The 25,036-nt window shown below is 42.2% G+C and overlaps 2 protein-coding genes and 1 pseudogene across 4 annotated transcripts; 2 read left to right on the top strand and 1 right to left on the bottom strand.

Moving 5' to 3' along the window:
- LOC124073228 (probable ATP-dependent RNA helicase DDX17) lies at nucleotides 1-9,126 on the top strand. Of its 3 annotated transcripts, XM_046415317.1 has the most exons (14): nucleotides 1-297; nucleotides 370-435; nucleotides 642-801; nucleotides 953-1,049; nucleotides 1,149-1,282; nucleotides 1,397-1,462; nucleotides 1,584-1,725; nucleotides 2,140-2,300; nucleotides 2,470-2,642; nucleotides 2,932-3,042; nucleotides 3,227-3,288; nucleotides 3,400-3,459; nucleotides 7,225-7,461; nucleotides 7,781-9,126. In XM_046415317.1, exons 2-14 carry the CDS (start codon nucleotides 386-388, stop codon nucleotides 8,248-8,250), a joined length of 1,923 nt encoding a protein of 640 aa, XP_046271273.1. In that variant the 5' UTR covers nucleotides 1-297; nucleotides 370-385; the 3' UTR covers nucleotides 8,251-9,126. The 3 variants fall into 3 exon arrangements, with proteins under 3 accessions (XP_046271273.1, XP_046271274.1, XP_046271272.1); XM_046415318.1 differs by having other exon boundaries at nucleotides 1-435; nucleotides 7,225-7,452; XM_046415316.1 differs by having other exon boundaries at nucleotides 1-435.
- A 75-nt stretch (nucleotides 9,127-9,201) lies between these two features.
- On the bottom strand, nucleotides 9,202-17,317 carry LOC124073227 (ADP-ribosylation factor-binding protein GGA1-like). Its single transcript, XM_046415315.1, has 17 exons — nucleotides 17,163-17,317; nucleotides 15,965-16,049; nucleotides 15,753-15,828; nucleotides 15,516-15,614; nucleotides 15,282-15,405; nucleotides 15,014-15,114; nucleotides 14,746-14,826; nucleotides 14,197-14,334; nucleotides 14,005-14,086; nucleotides 12,997-13,110; nucleotides 12,690-12,842; nucleotides 12,409-12,482; nucleotides 12,102-12,289; nucleotides 11,616-11,836; nucleotides 11,355-11,524; nucleotides 11,155-11,265; nucleotides 9,202-10,578 (listed from the first exon to the last, which is right to left on the bottom strand). The coding sequence occupies exons 1-17, from the start codon at nucleotides 17,203-17,205 to the stop codon at nucleotides 10,468-10,470; spliced, it is 1,971 nt and encodes a 656-aa protein (XP_046271271.1). The 5' UTR covers nucleotides 17,206-17,317; the 3' UTR covers nucleotides 9,202-10,467.
- A 1,121-nt stretch (nucleotides 17,318-18,438) lies between these two features.
- On the top strand, nucleotides 18,439-24,959 carry LOC124073229 (annotated as a pseudogene).
- Nucleotides 24,960-25,036: the final 77 nt, after the last annotated feature.

Here is a 25,036-nt window from a genome sequence, read left to right as displayed (position 1 = left end):
CACGGCAGCTTCCGTTCGCCGGCGGAGTGCTGCTAACAACATAGCTGAGCAGTTTGCTGAACCTTGTTATTGATTCAGTTGAACTTAACGCTAAACTTCATTACACTAAAAATATGCCGAGTTGTGATATATGATTTTTCAAAAAGCCTTCAAAAAAGTGACAGTTTGTCCATCCAGTGGACGTCCCCGGTTAACCTTAATGTTGGCATTTGGCTGAAATAGAGAGCGCGTCGAATGTAGCTACGGCTGTTTCTAAGCTAGGCCCGAAACAGCATAACAACAATAAGCGAAAGCCAAGTAACCTCTCTTAGGGAAGGGGGCATTGATCTAAAGGAAACATAAAATAACTTCCCCATCCCTATATACTAGAGCGTGTGTCCACAAAATGAGAGGTTCGTATGGAGACAGAGATCGAGACCGTGGCCGTGACAGGGGGTAAGCAGCCAACGTTAAGTCAACACTGTCGGTTTGCAAGCGAGCTAATGTTAGCGAGTCAGAATAGTATCATTGTCATTGTAAAACGCTTTGGTGCGTTTATTGCATGAATACTCATAACAAATATAAATGTATGACAGTAATATGCCAGGCCAGATACACTGTGGTATACCTCGCTACACAGTTAGTGTCTCGTCATATTGCAGCAGCCCTCGATTCGGGTCCAGCAGAGGCGGCCCAACGCCGGGTAGGAAGTTTGGGAACCCCGGGGACCGTTTACGTAAGAAAAGATGGGACCTCGATGAGCTTCCCAAGTTTGAGAAGAACTTCTATAGTGAACATTCTGATGTGCAGAGAATTAGTCAGGTATTCCTGAAATACATGGTCTAATGCATGTGCCACATCTGCACTTTTGTTTTGAGCATGAGAGAACAGAGAGATTCCACTGTAGTAAAAATACTTTATGCTGCTGTGTAGTCTGTGTTGGTGTCACACACTTGATTATTGTCTTGTGCAGTATGAGGTCGAGGAGTATCGCAGAAAGAAAGAAATCACAGTTCGAGGCTCAGGCTGCCCCAAACCCATCACCAACTTCCATCAGGCACAGTTTCCCCGTAAGCACAGCTGTGCAACTACCCAACACACTTCATCTACTAAACCAAGTCTGTTGTTACAGAAATAAACAGAATATTTTTTTTTTGTTCTCCATCAAGAATATGTCATGGATGTACTGATGCAGCAGAATTTCAAGGAGCCCACAGCCATTCAGGCACAAGGCTTCCCTCTAGCCCTCAGCGGTAGAGACATGGTGGGCATTGCTCAGACTGGCTCTGGGAAGACCTTATCGGTGAGACACATATCTTCCTCCCTACCCCTGTGCTTGCAAAGTGGAATACATAGGATACTGGTGAATTACACAGCAGCACAATCTCCTGCCCTCTCCCTCTTTTTCTTTCTTCAGTATCTCCTGCCAGCCATTGTGCACATCAATCATCAGCCCTACTTGGAGCGCGGAGATGGACCCATTGTACGTGAAGAAAAAAGGAATACAGTAGCTCCTTTGTGATATCAGAGTGTGCAAGGCTGACATGAAACACCATCTTAACAGTGAATTGTTATGGTTATGGTTTTGTTTGTGTACTCTGCAGTGCTTGGTTCTGGCCCCAACAAGAGAGCTGGCACAGCAGGTCCAGCAGGTGGCATATGATTATGGAAAGTCGTCCCGCATCAAAAGCACTTGTGTGTATGGGGGTGCTCCCAAGGGACCTCAAATTCGAGACCTAGAGAGAGGTGAGGAGCATTTATTTGGTTGAACACTGTATGCCACATTATTAGCAAATGATTTATTTTTTCAAATTGTCCAAGTAGGGTGTACGATCTGACAGTTTTTAGATTGTGACCAATATCCAATCTACTTTTGAGGTGTGGTGTATTAAGTTAATCTTACTTCAGTTTCCAAAAGTCACATAAGCTTTTTGACTAGCAGGTCAGCGGTATGAGAAAAGACTAATAGAGCAATAGACTATCTTGTTGAAATTGTCTATTTCAAGTCTGGCTGTCATTTTGATTGCTATTAAATAGTTTGTGATATAATTTTTTGCTGCCAAATCATCCATTCCTATCTCTTAGCCAGCTGAATTATTGCTTCTCATTGAAATCCACTTTGGATTAGTGTTGAATCAGTTCTAACACTCTAAAACATAGGTGTTGAGATCTGCATTGCCACTCCTGGTCGTCTGATTGACTTCCTCGAGGCTGGAAAGACCAACCTGCGACGCTGCACATACTTAGTTCTGGATGAAGCGGACCGCATGCTGGACATGGGTTTTGAACCCCAAATTCGCAAGATTGTGGACCAGATCAGGGTAAAGCTAATACATTTCTCTTTTTTATGTGGAAAACTAACCTTTCCAGCAGATTATTGTTTGCCTTTTTGCAGCAGAGAATTTCATCCTTTGGCAGCCAACAAATGAAGACGTCAGTTTAGTATATGTCATTACTTGTTTTTCTTTATTTGGCATGTTCCACGCCCAGCCTGACAGACAGACCCTGATGTGGAGCGCTACCTGGCCTAAAGAGGTCCGCCAGTTAGCAGAAGACTTTCTGAAAGACTATGTCCAAATCAACGTCGGAGCGCTTGAGCTCAGCGCCAACCACAACATCCTGCAGATAGTTGATGTCTGCATGGAGAGCGAGAAAGACCACAAGTAAGAGGCTTGTCACTTAGCAGGTCTTTTGTTTCCTGCTTTGGTTTATTGTAGGTTGTTTGGTTTGTGTTGCTTTGGGCCCTACTTCTTTGTAATATTTATTTCTTTATTCTTCTTGTGTCTTACCTTTTTCCTATTCATTGCATCACATTCCTACTCCCTTTAATCATTCACTGACTGAAAGTGGCCTCTATTTTATTAAGCGATTAGTGATGTGGACGTATATACATGTAAAACTTGTAAATCTTATGGATGTGATTTTTGTTTTTTGTTTTCCTTTGGTCAACAGGTTGATCCAACTGATGGAGGAGATTATGGCCGAGAAAGAGAACAAGACCATCATTTTTGTTGAGACCAAGAAGCGATGTGACGATCTCACACGCAGGATGAGACGTGATGGGTGAGTACATTTAGCTTAAATAAAGCTTTGCATTCAAAAGAAGTTATTCAGCACCAGTGTTTTAAGAACGTTCTGTACAGTTTTGTCTATGCAGTTTTTATGATGCAAGAGCGCTCTTTCTTTAGGGAAAGTTGTAGTGATATTAACTGGTTAGATTTATACAGGTTGCTTGTTTTTCTTTTAGGTGGCCAGCGATGTGTATTCATGGTGACAAGAGCCAGCCGGAGAGAGACTGGGTGTTATCAGGTACGACAGACATTGGAACAGCAGTGACTTATTCAAATATTCCTCTTCGATGTTGTCTCTACGAAGAAGATTTTCAGCTCCTGATGCTCTGTTCTTTATCTCATGTTGCAGAGTTTCGTACTGGCAAAGCCCCCATACTCATCGCTACTGACGTGGCTTCGCGTGGTTTGGGTATGTCTTGTGTGCTTAAATGAAAAGCAAATAATTTCCCCAGTGTAACCACAAACACATGAAATTTGACCATTTAGTGTATATGAATAATAACAATGTAATAAGAGTGGTTATTATATAATGATCAAACTCTTTACTGCATGTTTATTTATAGTAGATTCATGATCAAAATTCAACTGCAGACACATACAGATTTTATTTCAAAGATTGTATGACACTTCTCAGGTAAAATGTGTATCTAAGAAGTTTATCGTATTTGAAACAGGGTTTCCTGTGAAGATTTAAGGCACTTTGCTCTAATTCATAACACAGAAAAACACTGAGCGTAGGAAGGATGTTGAATAAAGTATGAAGATGTAAGGGGTGAGGCTCATGAAGCAGCCCCTTACAGGATGGCAATCAACCTTTAACCTAATTCTGTGTTCAATTGTTTTCTTTTCATTTTGTTTTTGTTTGTTGTTTCCAAGTCTCTCCTCCGGCAACTAGAAGCACACAGGCCCTCGGGAGCCTGCAGCCGGACCTAGGCATGACAAATCGAAAGCTGACTTGGGGAGAGAGATGGCCTGATTAATCAGTCCCACACAGCCATCTCCACTGAAAACCTAGAACAGAGCCCACAACAAACAAACAAAACTCTCCCCCCCCTTCCAGGATACTGGCTGCCTGGGCGACGGGGGCCAGGGAGTGAGCGCGGGGTGCTGCTGGGCTTCCAAATTTGATCGTGGGGTCGGGGGTGGCTGTCAGGCGAGAGAGCGAAGAGGGGGGTATGGAGGAGGGTGGGCTCCCCTCAGCCATGCCATCATCACCGTGACACACCACACCTTTTTTGCTGATTAACTAGATTCAGAGACTTTTAAAGAAAGTTTTCAATATCTGTCTTTATTCTGATGGGAAAGCGATTAAGAGAACTTACCTTTCCATTCCCAATAACAAACATTGTACAGCAAAATTTTTGCCTAAATTTGTCCCACAGATAATACACTTCGATAAATGCTACTTAAGTTTTGTGAAGTTGAGGTACAGTGGTGTGTTACAAGAAGACAGAGAAAGAGACAACTGCCAGGAAGTGAGGGTGGAAAGCAGCCAAAGCCGGGCATGGACGGCTATGTTGGAGGCTCCCCTCTGAACTGCCCCCTGATGCCAGCCCCTGACACCCCCCACCACTGGCTGTGCCGGCCGGCCTCTCCCTCTGCGGACGTCATGTCTGGTCCTGGCTGGCAGGAGTCCTGGCCTGGAGGAGCCACCTCTATAATCGATTTCCCTCCCTTCCTGTCTTTTCTTTTGCTCAGTTTCTCTTCCTATCTCGCTCATCAGCTCTGTTTTTTCTGCTCTCACTTTTTTTTCCTTCTTTTGCTCATTTCTTAAACGTTTTTTTTTCTTCTCTCAATCTTCCATTTCTCTTTCTCTCTCCTCCAACTTCCTATGTTGGTCTCCTGTTATCTTCTTCTTGTCTTCTTTAAACCATTTCTGATCCCTGTTCTTCTTGTCCCTTTACCCCATCCCTAAATTTACTGTGCTGTCCTGCTTTCAGCTCCCCTTTATGTTTAACACTTAGGCTATTTTTTCTTTATGTACATCATACCTGAGTCCAGTATGTAAATAACCAGCTCTTGATGACTTGCTAAATCTCTCCATAAGGAGTAGCACAAACTGTCAGGACTTGAATTCCCTGCCAGAGCCCACACTCGCATCCCTCTTACAGAAAACATGTACATGTCTTCTCCTTAGTGTCTGTTTCTTGTTACTAAACTTGAAAAGCTGGGCTCGTTGAGATCACTGCCATTCAAAGTGACCTGGGAGGCAACAAGCCACACCAATCAAAGACCATCAAAGCCCTTAAGAAAGTCTACCACTTCCACTGTTCTACGTCATGATAAGAAGTCACTTGTCACTGCCACTGAGTAATGTAGGATATGGCAGATTAAGTTGTTATTACAAGAACGTAAGATCTGTGAAGTTTACGTGAAAGAATCCATTAAAGGCCCCTCCAGCCACCACTTTGTGCCAGAAGCAGCATAAACCCAGTGATTACGTCTCTAGGTCAAAAAAAGGCTGGATGACACGAAGAGACACAAATAAGACTAGAGTAAGACCGCATCCCAGCGTAGTCCAGCTGGAGCTCTGGCCCAGACAGTTTCCAGCTTTGGGAGTGTTGTGGAGGAGTGGTGAGGTGGGAGAAGGGACTACTTTTGTCCTGTGGACTCTCCTCTCACCCCTGCAGACCTCCCAGGACTGGTGATGTGTAGGGGGACAGAGGGGTGACTTTGTAAGCCATCACTAAATCTCTGATACAGGGTAAGTACTGTGCCTCGATGCCCCTTCCCCATCTTCTCCTCTACTAGCCTTCATCATTTTGCTTCAAAAAGAAGACTTGTTTTTTCCTCTAATCAGCAGTGTTTTCTGAGCCCTTTATCAACTGTAATGAGAAACAGACCTCTGATTTGCTTGGAACTTTCTTTTTTTTTTTAGGGAAAGAAATGAAATTGATCTCATTCGATTATTTTATTTAAACCATTAGTCAGCCACTTAAACCAAGGCTGAATTTGTCTATATCACTGCAATGCCTGACAGATGTGGCCAAACGCATTATGTTTTCAGGTTGTCCGTCTGTCTATCCATGTATACGTGTGTTTGTCCATCCCATATCAGGGGATACCTTGAGGGTATTTCATTAAATATGACACAAACATCCATTTGGACTCAAAAATGGACTAAACAAAAATGGTTAAGATTTTGATGGTCAAAGCTCACTGTGACCTCACAATCACCTTTTAGCCATAACTCCAGAATTCATAGATAATCATGAAAAAAATGGACATGTTTAATAGGATAAAATCATGAATTGATGACATTTTATATCTGAAAAGTCCAGAGTCAACTTTAGTGTGACATCATCAAAAATACCTTTATGTCCCTTATTCAACACCACAACTCAGGAATAGAAGGTTAGGTTGGAGCCATATTTCACATATGGGCAGATACAGAATATTGTTAACACTAATCTCGATTGCCCACCTTGAAACTGTGCCACTTATATAGATCTGGAAATTATTTGCTGGAATCATACCAATATGTCAGTATAGTGATAACTTTAGTTTCCTAAAAACATACACATAATACCCTTTATTAAAATCCTATGAAGTCACAGACATGGCTATAAACTACAACTTGACTAGTTGGCGGAGGCATACAACCGTGACTTGTTAATTAATATAAATGAAATTAATCTTATTTGTTTCTTATGATTTAATCATTAATCAGCACTTCCTGTTGAATCTATCTTTTGTGCAAGGATCACCTGATAGGTTAAATTTTAGGGTCCTTTACCTCTTAAATTTGTTTTTCCCTTGACAAATATCACTTTAAATTCAGCAAACTGCTAACTGTTTTCATCTCCTCATTCAGCTGTGTAGCTTTGACTACACCTAATTTATTTGCATGTCTGCAAGTACTTATACTAGAATATTGAGGCCTGTTTTGTAATTGGCATGGTAAGTAAATTCATTTTCTAAATGTGTACGCAGAGCTGATACTTGAACAGGTAAGTGATGCTTTCAGAGGAAGATGGGGTTCTTGCAGGTATTGTCTGTCTGAATCTTCTCAGTTCCAGAAGCACAAACCTTGAAATTTATTAATGGAGTAGATTGATTAATTTCTTGACCAGTGTTAAAATTGTTCTGACTTCTTTTTCCTGTCTTTTCCGTCCTTGTGACTGATCCCATCTCACCATCCCTTCTCAACCCTACTGCTGCCTCAAATGTCAAGATGTGGAAGATGTCAAGTTTGTCATCAATTATGATTACCCCAACTCATCAGAGGACTACATCCACCGCATTGGCCGTACAGCTCGCAGCACCAACAAAGGCACTGCCTACACCTTCTTCACTCCGGGGAACCTCCGCCAGGCCCGCGAGCTGATCCGGGTGCTGGAGGAGGCCCGACAGGCCATCAATCCCAAACTCCTGCAGCTGGTTGATACTGGACGCGGAGGAGGTGGAGGAGGTGAGGGACACTTCCTGCTGGATTAGATTACCATATGCTTTACATAGTGGCTAAATAATCTTGGCTCCAAAGAGCAGTCAGTTTTGATTTAGTAAAGAGAGAAATCTGTGTAGTCGGAATCCTACTGTCTGGCACAATGCCTGTAGTGGAAGGATGTTGTGAAAGATGGGATGAAACAACCTAACCTACCATGAAATAAACTTGACTAGGTTTGAGAGGCGTTAGTGCTTTATCCACTAAGCATTTAGTCTGATGATCCAGCACAGCTTTTTGATAGCAATATGTCCTACCTCTCTACCCCCGTACCCTTCATTTCCAGGTGGCCGTCCTCGTTTCCGTGGTAGCTCCAGTTCCAACAACCCCAACCTGATGTACCAGGATGAGTGTGACAGGCGAATGCGTTCTGTGGGTGGGGGTGTCAGCGCCAAGGACAGCCGCAGCAGCAGCAACTATGTCCGCGACAGCAGAGATAGTCGCGGAGGAAGCAGCCGGGATGGGGAGCGCTCTTCCACCTCTTACAGAGATCGCAACAGCAGGGATGGAGGACGCAGCTACGGCTCCAACTCCAACTCATACGACCAGTACCAGAATAACAACAACAGCAGCAGCAATCAGTACAGCAGCTCCAGGGCAAGCTCTGGTTCAGGGGGCGCTGCAGTGGGGCAGGCCCCACCTCCTTCATCAGGCCCACAGCCTCTAATGGCCCAGCAGTTCAACCCTCCCCAACCAGTGATGGGTCTAATGGGGCACTCTCCGTTCCAGTTTGCTTCTCAATCAGGGAGAAAGTGATATCATCACTGCATCAGTCACACACTTTACACAGGCTCAAAATAAGTGAGAAATTTTGATTTTGGAATGGATTACTGCCAGGTAGTTGACCACTGTAACATCAACATGCCAGTTATAGGCGTGTTTGGGTTACAACACATCAGTGCATTGTGCTTTTAGAATTCTTCTTCTTGTTCATCATTATAACACCAAAATGGATCCCAGTTTGTTTTAAGTGGTCAACCCTTTTTGTTTTTGACTTTGTCTTTAAAGTCAAATTAAGTATCATTAATTTAGTTTGACAGAAACTCAGCTGTTTTATCATCATTGTCTCAAAAAGAAACTTTTGTTTTTTACAAATGTGGTGTTTCTGTATTGCGGTCCTCTGTGAGCTGCTACAGAGGATTTATCTGCTGATCTGTATCTGCTTTCCCCTTAGGTGTGTCAAAAGGTAGGTGCTGAAGTTACTTCTTGTATATATCCTATGTTTCTATTTTTGGTTCAATATCTTTATTTTTGTGTTGGAAAATTTGTAAGCCACAAGATCACTTTGAAGTATAGAAGAAAAACTTTGGGAGCCTGGTATGTTGAGCAAATTGAGGTTTAAAAACTTTTTTTTGGGGGGGTCAAATTGTTTTTTGATTTCATTACATGTATTACTAGGCCTTATAGAGGCAACTCTGCAGAGGCTTAGTGTGCCGTAGCAGCAGTTAGTCACATGCATGTAAACAAACTTTTTCACATTTAGGAGTTTACTGACAAACCTGAGGCTCACTGTAAATTAGCGTTTTCAGTTAAGCAGCAGTGTAGTGAAATCTTTGCAGAGGTGATCTTTGAGGTTTTCCAGATAGCAAATAGTCCCTTTTTACAGTTTGTTTAATAAAGCTCTTCACTGTATCACTGTGTACTGTCAATATCATTGACACTTAAATCACAGAGGTGGATGGTATCTACAACACATATGGATGAACCTTTAAGTCACCAAGAAAAAAAACTTTATTACCCATTAGGAGTATTTTACCAGTGTTATGCTCTTGCACATTGCACAAATCAAATGTACATAACAGAACTGCCATCGTTGGTATTTACAGAGCAGTTGTATGGAGATTAGTGCAGTGGAATGTGATTGAGAGCCTGCGGGGAGGAGGAGGTGTTCAGCATGGCTAACATGCATTGCAGATTGTAGAAACAAGTTGAACATGTTTGAAACAGACGCTGCACTCAGAGTAGCTGGTTGCAGCTCAGTTTGCATTTGCTCAAGTTTGATATTCAGATTTTCCTGATAAATGCTGAAGTATTAACTTAAAACAAGCTAGAGAAAAGGATTTTCAGGACTTAACTTATACCCTACTGAAAATGAATATATTAGAAATTTAAGGTTATAATGTAGTTTGTCTGCATATCAGCCAAACTGCAGACCTAATTAGACTGACGTGTAGGGGACAGGAAGAACAAATCCATCCCAACTAATAGAATTTAAGTGTCAGAACTGCAAAATAGGCACATATGGCAGATACACAACTCTGATGTTACAGTAAAATGTTGCTCTTTACACAGGATGGGAAAAAGAGGAAAAACGGTACCATCCAAAGACCATTCTTTAGGCAAATCAGAAAGTGGACGCAGTTGTTGCGAAAGAAGTCATAATCACTCATCACAAACTAGACACCACAAAAAGTTGATTATGTATAGCTGTGTTTTGCAAACTAAGATGAGCTGTGTCTATGTAGTGTTTAAGTCCTTTCTCTACTGGTGTGCTTGATCTTACAAGCATCAAGTCCCACTTTGCAGAGCATGCAGAGGTGAAGGTAAATGCAGCAGATAATGGATTAAAACTGACTTCAGCGCCTTGAAAGGGAAAAAAAAATATGAGTACACCAAATGAGCTTATGCATACATTTGATGTGGTTTTCTTTCTTCATTAGCACTGTCTGTTTGAACAGAAGATAATGACCGCAACAACTTAGGGGAAGCAGTCGAAAATTTGTTGTAAAGCAGCCACATACAGCAGACTAAACCTAAACACACATGACTCATTTAAAGCAAAGCGTACACACGTTACACTGACAGAGCATGAGCAGAATTCAAGGAAAACAATCCAATGCCAATCAAAGAAAGTACAATGTGATTACAAAAAGGAAAACAGGCTTATGCAGAGTGTCGAGTTGGACACTTGGTTTAGGAAGAAAGCTGAGACTGAAAGCAGAGAGTCTGTTATGTCGTGGTTGTGTTTAAATGCTATAGGTTCCCCCATGTCTCCGGAGGAGGAAGCTGTTCTAGACTGCCACTCTCATTGTGCTCCTGCTCTCCCATGGCGAAGGTCAATCTGTACTGCAGCTGTACTTTCTCCTGAAGCACACACACACACAGGATGGGGGATGTGGATATATAATTAAACATCCAGAGAGCTTTGGCTGAACAGACAGCCTGTGTACTAATCTCATTGGCATGAGTCAGAAGAGATGCTCAACACACCCACAGACTCATCACAGTCCATGTAATGTCCACAGTGAACTTGACCAGTGGTAGTAAAAGAATTTGAGAGGTATTTTGATTCTTTCTCCAGTGGTTTTGTAATTCAAAGTTGTATGTAACTTTATTCCTTCTACATGTTTTTCACCTTTATAAAATGCAACATAGTGTCACATGCAGCTGTGAACTGAAATGCTGTCACAAATATCAATGAAGGCCATAAAGTGACAAAGTTGGCACAGGAGGGTATTAGGATTTTAAAGCAATTATTTCTTCTCAGTGACTTTCCATTTCTTGCTGTGGACTTCAGCTGAGTGTCATGTAATGTACTAGTGAAGCAATGTTACAGTAACATTTCAACAGACCCTTGATCTGTTGGCCTACGTCAAGTGGCAGTTTATACATTTAGACACAACAGTGTGTAGTGTAGATGCTTAGAAAATCTAGTCTTACTTTGTTTGGGTTTGCCAGCAGCAGGATCTGTGTGACAGCAGCAGGAGGGAGGATGGGGTTGAAAGCTGGGAGCTCTGTTCCTGATGGGGGCTGCAGCTTCACTGCCATGGACTACAGTTGATGAAGGAAAGCAAACTAAATGTTGCTTTACTAAGACATTAAATTGGCTGCAGTGGTTTGTTTGTTTTTTTAATGCTGACCTTTGGAGCCGTGATCTGGAAGTTTATGTTGGTGACGGGGACAGGGGCCGACGACAGCATGGAGATGATTACCACCAACACATCGGGACGACACGGAGGTGAATCGCGAGCGAAGTGAAAGAGAACCCGCAAACTGTGTCCATCAAAAACAGTCATGGGTAACAGACTACCTGGAGAGAGAAAGAGAGAGAGAAATGGGGGAGACATCATCAACCTGTACATCCAGATGGGCAGAAGTATGAAGTCATCAAGTTCCCTTACTGGGCTTAATGGATTCTAGCGGTACAAAAACATCAGTCAGGGTGACTTCTGGAGAGGGAGTGTCAGTGTGAGCTGGGGACATATCCAGCAATGTCACTCCAAGGCCGGGCTGAGAGTTGAGGACAGGTTCAGTGGAGAAGGATGGAATGGGGTTTGGGGCAACGTTGGACCCAGACTTGCTCTGGAGATCTCTCAGAGTTGGTTTGGACTGTTGCTTGTCCCTAAAAGCAGAGAAATGAGCAATGAACAATCTCTGTTTGCACCTTTTACAATCCAGTCTTACAACTCCAGTCTTTGAAGAAATCCAGAAATCTTTCACTGATGATGGCTGCTACTGCACTAATCTGCTTTAGCATGTATATGTGTATATATTTATATATATATGTACACACACATCTACACCAAAGTAAACCCAGCAGATAAGCCCATAGAAATAGAACTTAACTTTTAGCAGTAATGTAACAGTGTTAGAATAGTGTTAAATACCATTTGACCTGCAGGCCCTCTGGAGGCAGGGACTGCTGCAGCAGCGTCTTGCCCAGCAGGTCCAGCTCGTCCAGGGCCGAGTTCCCAGGGGTGGAGCCAGATGAAAGGGGCTGAGAGTGGGCGGGAGGGTCCGGACTCAGGAGGAGACTGGGTGCTGCTGGGATGTCTGCGTCTATGCTGTCAGAGGACTGGAAGTAGACAGAGAAAGTGTGTGAGAAAAATAGTGGTTACAGATGTAACACTGTAGCAGGGTTAAGATGAACGATGTCCATAATTTTAATTCTAAATGAATCGTCCCTCTGCTCACCTGAAAAGAGTCCCAGGCTGTCGAATCCTCAGGCTGTGAAGGAGGATTGGAGGTGTGTGTTCCTTCACTTAAACCTGTGAGAAGCGCAAAAACAGCATCACAGTTTAGGGAAAACACACCTTCAGACCTTCAGTGTGAGTGCTGTCATGGTTTTCTCTCCATCCATATTAAACCTGGCCTCCACCTCAGCTCCTAAATAACTCATCACAATCCCACTGAATAACCTGCACATATTATTACAAATTACTGGAAGAAGTGTGACGTGTCAGACACGCTGTTACCGAGTGACATGAGCTCATCGTCGAGAAGGCTGATCCCCATCTCTTGTGAGGGAGCGTTGAGGCTGTCTGTTGGAGTGGGAAACTCTGGGAAGGATGGAGGCGACTGTGGCGATGTGTCCAATCCTGACAGATCTAACAGTGCAGTCCCCCCTCCTGTGAGAAACGGATTCAAGCCAGTTCATTTCAAAACGACCCAAATCAAAACTAGGAACTTTTGAATCTAAAAACGTTTCTGTGTTTAGCTGTGAACTGCCACTTCTAAAAATCAATACTCTTCATATATATCAGTGCTCAGTGCTTGACCCACCTGTTTGTTTCTGTGTGTTTAATGTGTTGTTGCCATTCACCATCTCCCCCTTCACCTGCTGTTTGTACAGGTTGATCACTTGAGTCAGGCTGTCGTTCGCCTGCAGGATCTCCGCTGTGGAAAGATATTAGCAAAGCAAAGCAGAACTTCAAAACTGGTGATAATAAACTGGTTTGGAGTGCACATATGTGTTAGCAAGCATCTTTAGAGCCAAAATGTATGAACAAGACTGAATATTTGAGATTTAGTGAAAACCAGCACTGGGTCTATTTAGAATACAACACAATAGACAGACAGGGAACGTCAGCATCTCTGTGGACTTGAGAGGAAAAGTAAACTTGCTCCAATAAGCCAACGGTAATCAAGTCTGCTGATTATCTATACTTAAAACTGCTTTGATGTTTGGGTGCTAAATGTTACATATCACATCTTTAAGTAAAAAATATATCTCTAATGCTCTCTGCTTTTAGCGTCCAGATGGAGGCCTCTATGACGGAGAAAAGAAAACACCTGAATAGGTGAATGATTAACATTAAAAAATGCATTAAACATCCCATCCATCCTTCCACTTTCTATATGCTTATCCATCAGGGGGCCTGGAGCCTATCCCAGCTGACTACAGTTGAGAGGCGGCGTACACCCTGGACTGGTCGCCAGTCAATCACAGGGCTGACACACAAAAACAGAAAACCACACATGCACACACTGGGCACACAGGGACAATGTAGAGTAGCCAATTAATCTAATGTGCACGTCTTTGGGATTGTGGGAGGAAGCCGGAGTACCCGGAGAAAACCCACGCAGGCACAGGGAGAACATGCAAACTCCATACAGGACCCAGACCGGGATTCAAACCTGGAACCCTGTTGCTGTGGGGCAACAGTACTAACCACTGCACCACCGTGCTGCCCATGGAACATCTCAAAGATGACTTATTTTCTACTGCATATAAACAGGAGGGATGATCCCTATTGAACAATGAATTAGATGACTTAAAATAAGGCTCACCCAGGGCCTCGTCATTGTCCTCCGTATCACTTGCCAGTCTGAACAGTGTGGGTCTCATTTTCTCACAGCGTTGGTACAGGTCCTGACCACACCAAACACACCATGTTAAACACTTTAAATCAAGGTTCTGCCAGATCTATCACAACAGGACAGCTGTGTATACACTGAGTGGTCAGTTGTCTTTCAGCTCACCTGTATGAGTTCAGTGTTGCTCTGATTGGTTGCAGTGCTGTCATAGTCCTGCAGAAGCTGAGTCAGGAGAGTGACGCTCTCCTTTACCTCCTGAATGGCGTTCACCCGCTTTGACACCTTCTCTGCTCGCTTCTGATCCTACAACACAAAAAGCGTGACCACACACACTTGTATATGTATGAAATGGTCATGCACGATACAAGCTGCAAAAATAAGCAAGAGAAAACACAAAAACACGGCCAAAGGCGAGAGTGTGCAGGAGCAGCGAGGCCAGCGAGAGGCCATTAGAGGAATCTGGGGATAAGAGCAATGAGCTGCTCTGATAAACCCTGAAATTCCTGCTGAATCACTCTGCCAGTGACACATAAAACCTCCCCTAAGGCAACCAGCCCATTTCTTTATTCATTTAATGTTCCTGTCTTGATGCAGCACTCTGGTATTTTATTGCTTTTCTTAAAGTCACACACAAACCACACTATGGTGCCGTTAATGTATAACAGAAAACTATGATTTATAAAAGCAGTAGGAAGGAGAAGGAAAGAGGTTTACCTCTTGGACCATTTCCTTGATGAGTTTGTTGGCGGCTTTAAGGTCCTCTGGGTGGGAACTATTCAACAGGCGAGACAACATCTGACAAAGCAGACAGCCAGAATTCACATGGAGGAAAACGAGTGAACAGAGTTCATAAATCCCAATGCGAGCACAATCGCGATGCATACACAGTGGGGAAGAATCTGACTCAGCTCACATTTATCCTCATGTTGGAGTGCATGTTTACAAATGACTGACTATTTTCTCTGAACAGACAAGTCCTTACTTTTGACTTCTCCGCATCCTCAAAAATGGCATTCTTGGGTCTGGGTGGAGGAAGGTTCAGTAGTTTGTCAGGTGGCAGCTCAGGGTCTTGTTTAATGATACCTGATTTACAATCATAGAATATGATCAGGTCAAGAAGTTAAATCAGTACTTATCACTGCAGTTAGTAGTTGTTTTAGCTATAATTGTAAAAGAAACTTGGGTTGTAACTTTAGTGCCAAGTTAAGAAGTTTTATTTTCCATTTATCTGACAGCAGACAGCCCCCTACCTTGTTTCTTTAGCATCTGATAGGCATCTGAGATCTTGGCCTCATCAGGTAAACCCAAAGTCCAGCTATAGATCAACTCCAAAACCTTCTTTTTTACTGGCTCTGGTGACCGTGAGCCCAGGTACTGAGAGGGCAGAGTGAGGACAACAGCCAAGTTATTTACACACATCAGCTGTGTATTTAAAAAAGAAGACAGAATCACAAAAAAACAGAATCTCATTCAAAGAGTCTTACCTTTGGAGAAACCACTTTGATGAGTTCATTGAGGAAACGGAATTTGCCCACTTCGCTGTGAAATCTTTTCCCGCAGTTTTTCATACACGTCTCCAGAACCTAGAAAGGAAATACAACACCAGAAATGAAACAAAATCTGAGAACAGTAAAATCATACTCTAAAAGGCTTCACTTCAAACTGTTTAGTACATATTTAGACAAAGTTAACAGCAGATCCTGGTTCAGATCTGAACTCACCAACAGGGCCTGCATGGCCTCCCACTCCTGTGGAGACTGGATCTTGTGAGCCAGAAGCCTGGTGGCCAGCTGAGGTCTGTAATGCAAGTCACAAACAGGACTGAATGTCCATAGTGCTGAACACAGCAGCTGAGGGCAAATGAGCAAATGCAAGTTTGGTAAAGTGTGCTAGAATTAGTACTTAATTAAGCACAAATGACTTATCCTCTTACCCCTCCAAATCATTGTTGAGCTGGTCACAGAAGGCATGGATGCTGTTCCAGTCTGTGTCTCTGTTAAGTGGGTTTGTGGCTCTGTCTGAAATGTTAGCAAATGAGATGTCAGACAACAGAGGGGACAGATGGTACTTCTTTACTACATTAAATCAATACTGTTGTGATAATAAAATACACATGACTGAGATTTTGGTTACAGCAATACCATGATATTAAATAACACAGGTGGTATTATTAAGATTAGAAAGCATTACTATGATGAATAGAAATTACTAAAATTATTTTATTATTTATTATTATTTTACATCCATCTGACACTTTATTAGGTACACCTATCTACAACTATGCAGTGCTTTTGTATCAGTGAGAGCAATAAAATGTGAGGACCACTTTAAATACAATGCAATTCAATAGAATCACCACCTAAAACCTCAGAAATGACCAGAGGTTTACTTGACAACTCTCAACAGCCCTTTCAACACAAACATCATAATATTATTATTATATTTTTGTATTATTTTAGCTAGAGCTTGCAAATAAACTGGCACCAGAATATGCTGTTCATTTTTGCCTTCAGATTAAAACTGAATCAGTATTTACAACATTATATCCTAAAATTAGAGATGTTGAATTAAAATATTTTTTGACATATAAAGCCTTACACATGTAAGAAAACCCAGTAAGGCCTAAAGGCGTTTGAGGTGACACCGTGATTAAAATTGATCAAGTCTCTGCCACCTAACGCCAGCATGACACCGTGCAGAAATATGCAGGGCAGGTGCTAACAGTGTCACATTAGCTAGCCTGCTGTCGCTAGTAGTACTGTATCACTACTGTCTCGTCTAGAACTTTCTTAGGAGGCCATAGCATTGCCATAATCATAATCTAACCCATGTGTCTAAAAATAGGGGCCCCATGAGCTTGTTGTCAACTGATGTTTTCTAGTTGAGCAACCGCGCCGTAAAGCTAATGGTAAGCCTGGCTATGTTGTGTGTTGACAGCTGGCAAGCACAGCAGCTCCCGAGCTAGTTTAAGCATCCTGGATGGGATGCCAGGATCTGAGTGTCCTCTCGATTGGGACACGAACTGCTGTGGTGAACCGTCTTCACATTGAGAGCTACTCACTGATAATAACTGGTGAGTGTCCGGGTCTCCAGCCGACACAAGCTTGGTTAAATAAGTTTAAAATACTCACTGATACGAGACTCCAAACTCTCCGCATCGGGCGGCGCAGCCATCACTGCGAGATTTCTGTGGTGTATCGGTCTCGCGATGTCCGTCAGGCACGCACACGGGTACGTAGAGGAGGAAGTGACGCAGAAATAGAGTGGATAGAAATGACAAATTAATCATATAATGGATTTGAAAGATATTTGTTTCATTATATGTCTAATTTTTAGTAGGCCTAAGTCAGTTGAAATAAAAAAAATACTTTCTGTGGTGTACGATAAACGCTAATTAATTATGATTATTTTGAACTAACATTTTCACCACAGTTGCTTGTAATCCTAATTATTTCGCAGGTTTCATATGGCAAGTCAGTACCAATGCCCATGAAAACAACTACTTCGTTAGAAGTCAGAACTGAGATTATGAAATTTAAACTAGAATCATGGTTTGAATGCGAATAACCTTTCTAGTACAGCAATTTCTATGATGAGAGAACTCCAAACCTATCCATGGCGGAAGTAAAATTACTTACTATTTAAGCAGACCGTTTGGATCGCTCCAACATGTTTCTCTAAAGGAGACCAGAGACTAAACACATTTCTATCACGTTTTCATCACAGTCTTATCACTAAAAAAAAGTCGGACTTTTAAGTTTATTTAAAAGACCCAAATGGTAAATGCTGCTATAGTGTCAAGTTTTGACCGAAAGTAAGTTTTAAACAATGTCTTGCAAATGAGTAGCAAAATCTCCCTGAGAGGACAAGTGGATCTGATCTCCAAACATAACAAAATAATATTATTATGAAACCAGAGACTTCTCTCTCCTAATTATAGAGAACAGGCAGCTCTGCGTCTCCCTCCAGCGGCAGCTATTAGGAATTTCACTCAATGTGGAGCACCACAATGTGGACTACGGCAAGTAACGGAACATGATCTAAATGTACACTCCTATCAAATCTAGCAAGAATCACTGCAGATATGTGGACGATAGTTTAGCACATGCAGAAGCTCGTTAGTAGTTTGTGGTGAAAATGATCTTGTGTTGTGATGAGTGAGGGAAACCGTCTGAGACTTGAATTGTGCCTCGAGAAACCGTTTAAAAAGGGAAGACTCCCTCGTTTTTACTTGACAAAGCAATATAAGAGGGGACAAATAACTTCCTTCCCGCTTCTTCACCAACTCGATGCACAAGTTTGACCACAAATCGTTCTGCAAAAGTTGTTGCAAGGCTTGGTAGGTTGATGTTCGTTTCCTGTTTCCTCTACATAGTCAAACCTGGCCAGCTTTATCTGATCTCCAATAACTCACATAGTGCCATGTTCACCCAGCCCACACATCAAATGTCAGACAAGCAATGGCATCACCGAAGGCTTTACACGCGTGGTGCCGCAGTACGTGCGCCCATTACCCCAATGTGGAGATAAACAACATGTCAACCTCATTCAGAGATGGACTTGCCTTTTGTGCCATCATCCACAAGCACCGACCTGACCTGATGTAAGTAAACCAGTCGTTTTATAGAGCTGTACTGGCTGTGCTAAGTCAAGTTCAGTCACGTGGAAAGCGAGGGGCATTATTTCCACAGTGGTCTAATAAGAAGATGCAGGACTAGGACATTTCTAACATTTTAAACAAATTGTCCTTGTCTGTTTTGGGGGTTCTGATAAGACGTTTAATTGCCTTTTTGACTGGGGCTAACGGAGCAGGAGCTGCACACTGACTAGAACTAACCTGATCCTGTTGGCTTAATCTCTGCCTGTCTCTCTGTGCAGTTTAATGGGATTAGTTGGTTTGTTTCTATCTCTTTCATACCGCTGTTAAACTGAAATCATCTCATCTCATCTCATGATCTTTAATTGTGCTTGCACAGTGCTTTATATCTGTAGAACCTCTGGTTCAATACCATTCACCAGGAAGGAACTGTTTTGTTTGTTTGTGATTGATGTCTTTTCATCATCAGTTAATCAGTCTCTAAATTTCCCTCACCTTTCCTCAGAGATTTCAGCTCCCTCTCCAAAGTTAATGTCTATCAAAATAACAAACTGGTGAGTTATTTCCTGCCACATTTTCACACATCCTCGGTGCAAGCACACCTCTGTCAACTCTCTTGGGTGTTTTCAAAAAGACTGTTGAAAAAAGAAACATAATTTGCATTTACTGTTGTCCTCCTTCATTCTCTGGTTATATTTTCTGGTCTGAAGGCATTTGAGGTTGCACAGATGAAGCTGGGCATCCCTGCTTTGCTGGACCCAAATGACATGGTTTCCACCAAGGTGCCTGACAGCCTGAGCGTGATCACCTACCTTTCTGAGTACTACTTTTTCTTCAACAGGAAGTCTTATGGTGTGTTGATTGTGTCGAATCTCTCTTCTATCAGATGCTTTTCTTCTGCTACTTGCAGCAAATCAGAAAGAGGTTTAATGTCTGGTTACTGAAGGACACTAACAGGTTTTGGGATTTAGGATTGTATCTGTGGGGCTTTGTGATCTTTACAAGATATAAAATTTAATGTCTTTCAAGGAATTAGCCTTAAGATGCACCTGGTTTATTACCAGTATTTTGGGTGCACTCTCATATCAGTTGACCTCACGTGTATGAAATCTTCAGGAAGCCTACACCTCCTCTCTATCAAAGCAAGACAGCACATTTTAGCTTGCCAAACTGTGCTCCATTTGCATGTCTTCTCTTGACTTTGCAGCAGGTCTTACCAGTTTGAGGTCACCACACGTCACTGTCTTAAACAAACGTACAAAGAGTAAAACACCTGATGGTGAGAAAGCTCATAAGGTAATTGCATGAAATCTTTTAACAAACATGTGAACACTCCTGCTTTCTTTTGCTTCTCAACTCCTTGGTTCATAGCCTTAGTTGCTGGTTTCTCTTCTCTTTTCAGGGCTCGACTGATCTCGAAACCGGTACAGGAGCTCGTTTATTCAACAAAAGGCAACGAACACCGTGTAACTTGTGTTTTAAGCCTGTCCATCTCATACAGAGACATTTGATTGATGGAAAGGTCTACCATCGCAGCTGTTTCAGGTAACAGCACTGTTCATAAGGTAACAGCAGTTTTGCTTCTGTTCAGGTCCAGATCCATATTTATCTAGACTTTGTGTAGATCTGTTTGAGACAGACTGCAGTTTCCACATAAGATTTTATTCCAAATGTGTTTCAAGTGACTGCAGTGATCATTCTTGCATGATTCCTTTGGCCATACGACTTAAGCAGAGAGCTGTTTTGGTTATTTAAACGCCCGTACAGGTCAGTTATGACATTGCTTTTTCCTGTTAATGTGTGGTAAAGATGCAGCACATTTCATGTTTGTCTTTCAGGTGCACAGTGTGCCACAGCACTCTTTTACCCAGGTCTTACACACAGGGAAGTGATGCTGGCTCCTTAATCTGCACTCACCATACAACAGACGGTAAAAGTGTTCATCCTCACCTCAGTCAGCAAATTGGATCTACTCAGAATCAGCCCAAATGTGCAATTCAGGCAGGTTATTTTTCTCTGAGCGGATTGGTTGTCAGCAGTGTCCCTCATTATAGTAAGAAAACAGAGTCAGAGGACAGACTGGTTTGTAAAACAGCAGACATGGAGGGGAAAGAAATGCAGGAGAGGAGCAGAGGGTCTGAAGACAGCAAGAAAAGAGACTGCACTGTTGGACTGAAGACTACGGTAAAAAAGTCGGCGACTCCTCTTGTCCTCCCACCCAGCGTTAAGGACAGGACCGTCGAAGGAGCTGGAAAAGCTAGACCTGCACCCGTTCTGGAAGGAGGTCGGCCGGTTCCAGCTCCCAGGCGAATGGTGGGCTCTGCTGTAGGCCCTGTTCCTACACCCAGGACCAAATCTTCCCAGACAACAAACAGCTCCCCAGCTGCAGGTAAATGGACACTTTATTATTTTGTGTTGATGGCAAGTCCGTGGCCAGCTCTTCTCTTTCATGACTAAGAGAAAAACATTGAAGTCATTTTTGCTTTTCTTTTCTCTTTCTCTGTGCAGGCAATTCATCCAGTCCAAATAAATGTTCACCCAGTTCACCTCACGTGTGAGTGTACAGAAAGAGTCCTTTCTCTACTTACTTCTCCTGTGTTTCTCTTGAACAAGTTGTGTTTTCAAAAATCTTCTTCTTTTACACACGCAGTCCTTTGGCGAGATATTTTGAATCCAGTGAGGTGGTGGCTAAAATTCACAACACCACAAAGATATCAGCAACAACAAAATTCTGCGAATTTTGGGATGTTTTTTAATAACATCTTCTGAACTATTTCTTCGCATCGGACATTTGAGAGTTTTGCGCGAAGGTGTGGAAGTCGGCACGGTTTCTATTTCAGTTGCTACTGCAGTCCACGGTTTAAAAGCTCCTACAGAAAAGCATGAATGTCTGAAGGAGCTGGACCTGTAAGGAGTTACAGTCTCATAAGAATAACAATGATATAATAATAGAAAATTCACTTCACTCGTGGACTCCCCTTCTTTGAACACGTCTTGTCTTTCCCCCTCACAGCACCAGCCCAACCAGTGGGAGCCCAAAAGTGAAAACCAACCACCCATGGCTGACCATCATCCATCCCGGACCCTGGATGCAACTGCCTCTTGCTCCGGCTCCAGTTCCTCGATCCACATCTGTCTCTAACCTGGGCAGGTCGTGGTACAGACCCAAAGTGCCTGCTCCCAATCCGTTTGAAGAGGATGTGGATGAAGACAGTCATGCAACTACCCATTCAGGGAATGAAGGCGATCTGAGACCAGTTGCTGACACAAAGGGACCAGCTGGAGATACAAGTCAGATTGGAATATCACATTTGGATGAAACTGGAACCACAGGAAGCTCACCAGCAGATGCGACTGAAGCAGCAGCAGCAGCAGCAGCAGCAGCAGCAGCAGACCATGTCACTTCAGCTGAAACACAGCGTCACATTTTACCTCGGAGTCTCTCGGGGCCAGCTGCCATATCTGCCCACTGTCAAAGTTCCTTTTTACCTGCTGAGACAACAGAGGAAAATAAATGTGAACAGGTCACATCATGTCACACTAAGGTATGAATAAAGACAATAGCTAACTGCTGGTACTAATATCTAATAAAAAAAGGTGTTCTTGTGCAGTCACAGACTCATAACCACGATACGTGACTCCTCTCAAAAGAGTGCTTGTAATGGTGATGCTGTGTAAACCTATCACACCAGCTTAGGCAGGTTTCACATCAGTGTCTGTCATGATCGTACTTTAACAAGACAGTCACATACAGTGTAAACTGCCCGTCTTCCATTTTCTTTCCTTTTGTAGCCGTCCTGCAGAGAGAACCCTTTTGATCGAAAGCCTGCAATGACCAAATCAAACACTTGTCAGTCCTTTGCATCTAGACAGGCCTCTGCTCCAGGACATGGTTTTCCACTCATCAAGAGGAAGGTACAGTGGCTAGATTTAGAGCTGAAAAGGCAGCATATTAAAAAAAACCTCAATTCATCTTTATACCAACTGACGTGTTTGTACTTTTTCTGCCCAAAAAGCTAAAATCTGACTTTTAGCTTTTTGTCTACGTCATCATGTTCAACTTTAATAGAAGCAGCAGGTGCTTTATTAAGTTGAGAGTTTTTAACACTAATTATTTTAGCAGTCATCAAAAAGTTAATAGGGTTACTTAATAGGGATTACATGTAATTTTTTCTGGTGTAAATACATATTTGGTTTTGCAGAAATTGCGCATTTGAGTTTTATTCTTACATGTTGCTTGACAGGTGCAGACAGACCATAATATTTCTACAGAAGACCTTCAGGTAGAGATGAGAGAGCTGTATAAACATCTGGAGGCGATAGAACATCGAGGAGTCAAGCTGGAGAGGAACCTGAGAGACTGCACGAATGGTTCACTAAATTGTTCCTGCTGGCTCTAGATAAAATGATTTAAGGACACAGAAGTTTGCTTTCTGTCAGCGCAGTGCCCATAAATACTGACCGTGTAATACGGGTGTTAATATCTCTGACCCCTCTTTTTTTGTTTCAGATAAAGAGGAGGAACAAATGCTAATGGAGTGGTTCTCTCTTATCCACGAGAGACATATTCTGGTGCGCAGAGATACGGAGCTGGTTTATCTGTAAGTAGATTAGACCAGGACGATGGTTTAGCTCTGATAGTAAGTTGCATGTGTCACTTTTTTTCAACTCCACTGCTGATTACTCTACATTCACAAGGTTTTTGAGAGTTCTGTGATTGCTGGTTTCTTGAATTGTCACAGGACAACGCAGCAGAAGTTGGAGGAGAGACACGCAGATGTGGAGTACGAGCTCAGGTGTATCCTTAATAAACCAGGTCAGTGTGTTACTGTGTGCATCACTTTGGCACTGTTTCAGCTAACATATCTGATAATAATAACAACTATTTATCCCAGTGACCTTGTGGTGAAACTCTGGCATCACCCCTAACCATACTGCTGTTCTAGTGTGGGTTACAAAGAGCTTCATATTTAAAGTCAAACATGCTCAGTATATATGGTAATCTTTCGAGAAGCTGGCTCTTAAACAAAAGACACAGAGATGAGGATGTTTCAAGAATTAAAGTAGTTTTGCCTTTTACCTGAAACTCATGTGTGATAAGGGATAATCAGAAACCTCACTGGGTGCAGTTTCTTTAAATCTGAGTATGACGCAGTGCAAATGAGTGACTTTAAGTGCCATGTTTTGTTAAATGTTACACACCATCTTCACATTCAGAGCGTGACTGGAACCAGGAGGATCGACGTCGAGAGCAGCAGCTGACGGATGAGCTGCTCGTCATCATCGAACAGAGGAACCAGATCATCAGCAGCCTGGATCAGGACATGCAGAGGTGCACAGAAAAATAAACAATACATGGTGCTTTCATGTTCATAAATTTGAGCATCAAAACATAATAAAAAAAAAAAATGCATCTTTGTTTTTCCGATTAGGGAAAGAGAAGAAGATGTGTTTTTGAAAACCGTGATGACGAACAAAGGTGAGAAATTTACTTTGTGTGACACTCGTGCTTGCTTACAAAAACTGTTGAAAAGATTGACCTGTGTGTTAATGTATATAACTGTGACATCTCTCCTCAGACTTCCAGAAAGAGGGACTAAAAGAGCTAAAGAAGTCAAAAGGAAAGTTCAAGATCACCAAAGTTTTTAAGATGCGGAACCATAAAGCAGAGACTCCCAAAGACACCGTGGACAAAAAGAGCTGAAGTATCATGACTGCAGAAACTCTCAGACAACAGATTTCTTTATTTATATTCATTCATTTCTTTGTTCAAGAGCAGCTTGGTTGTGAAGACAAAATGAAGGAATCAATTTCTCACAGAAAATTCACTTAGCAATACATTTCCTCCTCTGTGTTTCATTGCTTGTCCCATATTGCATATGCAGTCAATATTTATTTTTATTTTACATAATATTTTATAATATTATGTACTTGTATTGGTTGAAGTATGTAATTTATTTATTTGCCAGTTTTAAATCTTATCTGCGGAGAATGATTATAGACTTTATGTTTATGTTTTATTTCAAACTGTTTTTGAAATTCCTGTTGTCTACTATGCTGAAAAAAATGGATATAAATTCACTCAAAATGTTTACTGAAATGAGCCACGAAAGTGATGCTTTTATTTTATCATGGCTGTAATCTCACTTTAGGTGCAACTTTTCTGTTCTGAAACTTTACAAGCACCTTAAGAAATCCTTGTTTTTTTACATTATTAAAATGTATCAGCTATACTTACAAAAAATGATGACGGCGTCCTTACGAAAAAAAATTATGTTCTGGAGAAACGACTTACACATTCCTAATGGTTTAATAAATCAGCAACTGTGAACAAATGTGTCACTTTTGATAAACCCAAAGTCAGTAAAAAGGCGTCGGAAGGTCGACTCGCACCACAACTTTTATTTT

Source organism: Scatophagus argus, chromosome 16 (genome assembly GCF_020382885.2).
Source record: "Scatophagus argus isolate fScaArg1 chromosome 16, fScaArg1.pri, whole genome shotgun sequence".
Taxonomy (NCBI): Eukaryota; Metazoa; Chordata; class Actinopteri; family Scatophagidae; genus Scatophagus; species Scatophagus argus.
Note: the sequence above shows the minus strand (reverse complement) of the source record. Positions and strands in the feature narration are given on the sequence as shown.